General features: G+C 30.8%; 1 protein-coding gene across 1 annotated transcript in view; it reads left to right on the top strand.

Annotated features, from left to right (window-relative positions):
* LOC109537796 (glutamate dehydrogenase, mitochondrial) overlaps window positions 1-1,564 on the top strand; it is a gene marked incomplete in the record, with an annotated part of 15,266 nt that extends 13,702 nt beyond the window's left edge. Inside the window, 1 exon segment of the mRNA XM_048666424.1 lies at window positions 1,369-1,564. Within this exon segment, the coding sequence (XP_048522381.1) occupies window positions 1,369-1,547 (179 nt within the window).
* Between the last annotated feature and the right edge of the window lie 9 nt (window positions 1,565-1,573).

Genomic DNA, 1,573 nt, shown 5'->3' with positions numbered 1-1,573 from the left:
ATAGTAATAATTTTTTAAGACGTCATTCTAACATTAATTTAAAAAATGCGTATCTCAACGTTGAAATATTTTGTACATTTAAGTACAGTGACTTTTTTAAATTCTCACAATGAAAAAGAGGAAAACAATGAAATATGAAACAAAGTTCCTGAATTTTTTATTAAATTGCTATTAATATTAACCCGAGTTGGCGTTTATGCTACTTTTTGATTTGTATTTTTGTATGAAAATCCTCAAAGGGAGTGGAACCTTTGGATATTATTTCAAGAAGCACCGGAAACAATTGGAAACAATTACGACAAAGAATATAGAGCTGCGCCCAAAAATAACTGAAATGAATGTCGCAATAAACTAGGTCACTAACTGGTAAAGATGTTTTTAGTGATACTTAGTACAAAACAGCTCAAAAGACAAATAAAAAAACCGGATATTTTGCAATACTTACTACTTGAGAGAAATGCTATATAAAGCAAGAATAGACGACTTGTTTAGGATACACTGACTAAAAATGCCGGTGCACAGCGAAAAAAACACAACTAACCAACAGGTACACTCAATGTTTTGCGAATCTTTATCAGCTGAAATAGGAAAACGATATTGCCAACTAAGAGTATCTTATCCAAAAAAAAAAAAATCACATCTATGCAGTAGAAATAGTGTGTAGAAGAAATAGAAACAAGGAAAGGGCTAAAACAATTAGCCAATAAACAACATGTAAAACATACCAATGTTGCTGATGGGTTATTTTTATTATTATGTCCCCCAAAATATGTAAAGTAGTAAATATGTCATTGGTAAGGACAAATTTGGAAGCAAGAAGCAACCCAAAATCGTGTATAATCAAATCTTAAGTTATCAATCCGCACAATAATGCGACATATATGAGGGAAAGCAAAAAATGGAAAAAATCTGAAAAAGTAGATCAGAAATAGCATGCCAATGTGATAAATAAAATAATATTCTAAAGATATATTTGCATTCGTATTCTCACGGTAAAGTCAGTAAGCTGAATTATATAACTTTTTCTCCAATATGGAAACTAAATGTGTGTTGCCTCATCTTTTACAAACTTGTGTTTAAATGAACCACAAAGTTGTGAAGAGTTTCAAAATTAGAAACTTTTGTGAACTACCGAAGTTATATTATGAATATGCGATAAGCTGCAAATAACCGAGTTTCGTACAATTAGCATTTTTATATTACAATTAAGAAACATTTTAATAAAAAAAATACATTAAATAATAAACTTTAAATATTACGAACATATAAGATACAAATCTAAATTTTTCCGACAAGGAATCTAAACCGAGTGATCTGATTACCCAGCAGTGAAAAAAGAAATAAAATCTAATTAAATTATATTTTTAGGAGCTTCAGAGAAAGACATTGTCCACTCAGGACTGTATTTTACGATAGACCGATCCGCCAGATCCATTCAAAATACTGCAGCCGATATGGAACTGGGCATAAACTTTCGGCTTGCAGCTTACGTTAATGCGCTTATGAAAGTGTTTCATACATATTCCACGGCAGGATTTGCTTATTAATATACCAATGTAACTCCTTTGCTTTT

This window comes from Dendroctonus ponderosae, unplaced genomic scaffold, assembly GCF_020466585.1.
Source record: "Dendroctonus ponderosae isolate FM_Combo_2020 unplaced genomic scaffold, Dpon_F_20191213v2 Dpon_F_20191213_5, whole genome shotgun sequence".
NCBI lineage: Eukaryota > Metazoa > Arthropoda > Insecta > Coleoptera > Curculionidae > Dendroctonus > Dendroctonus ponderosae.
This window is presented reverse-complemented; position numbering and strand designations above follow the sequence as displayed.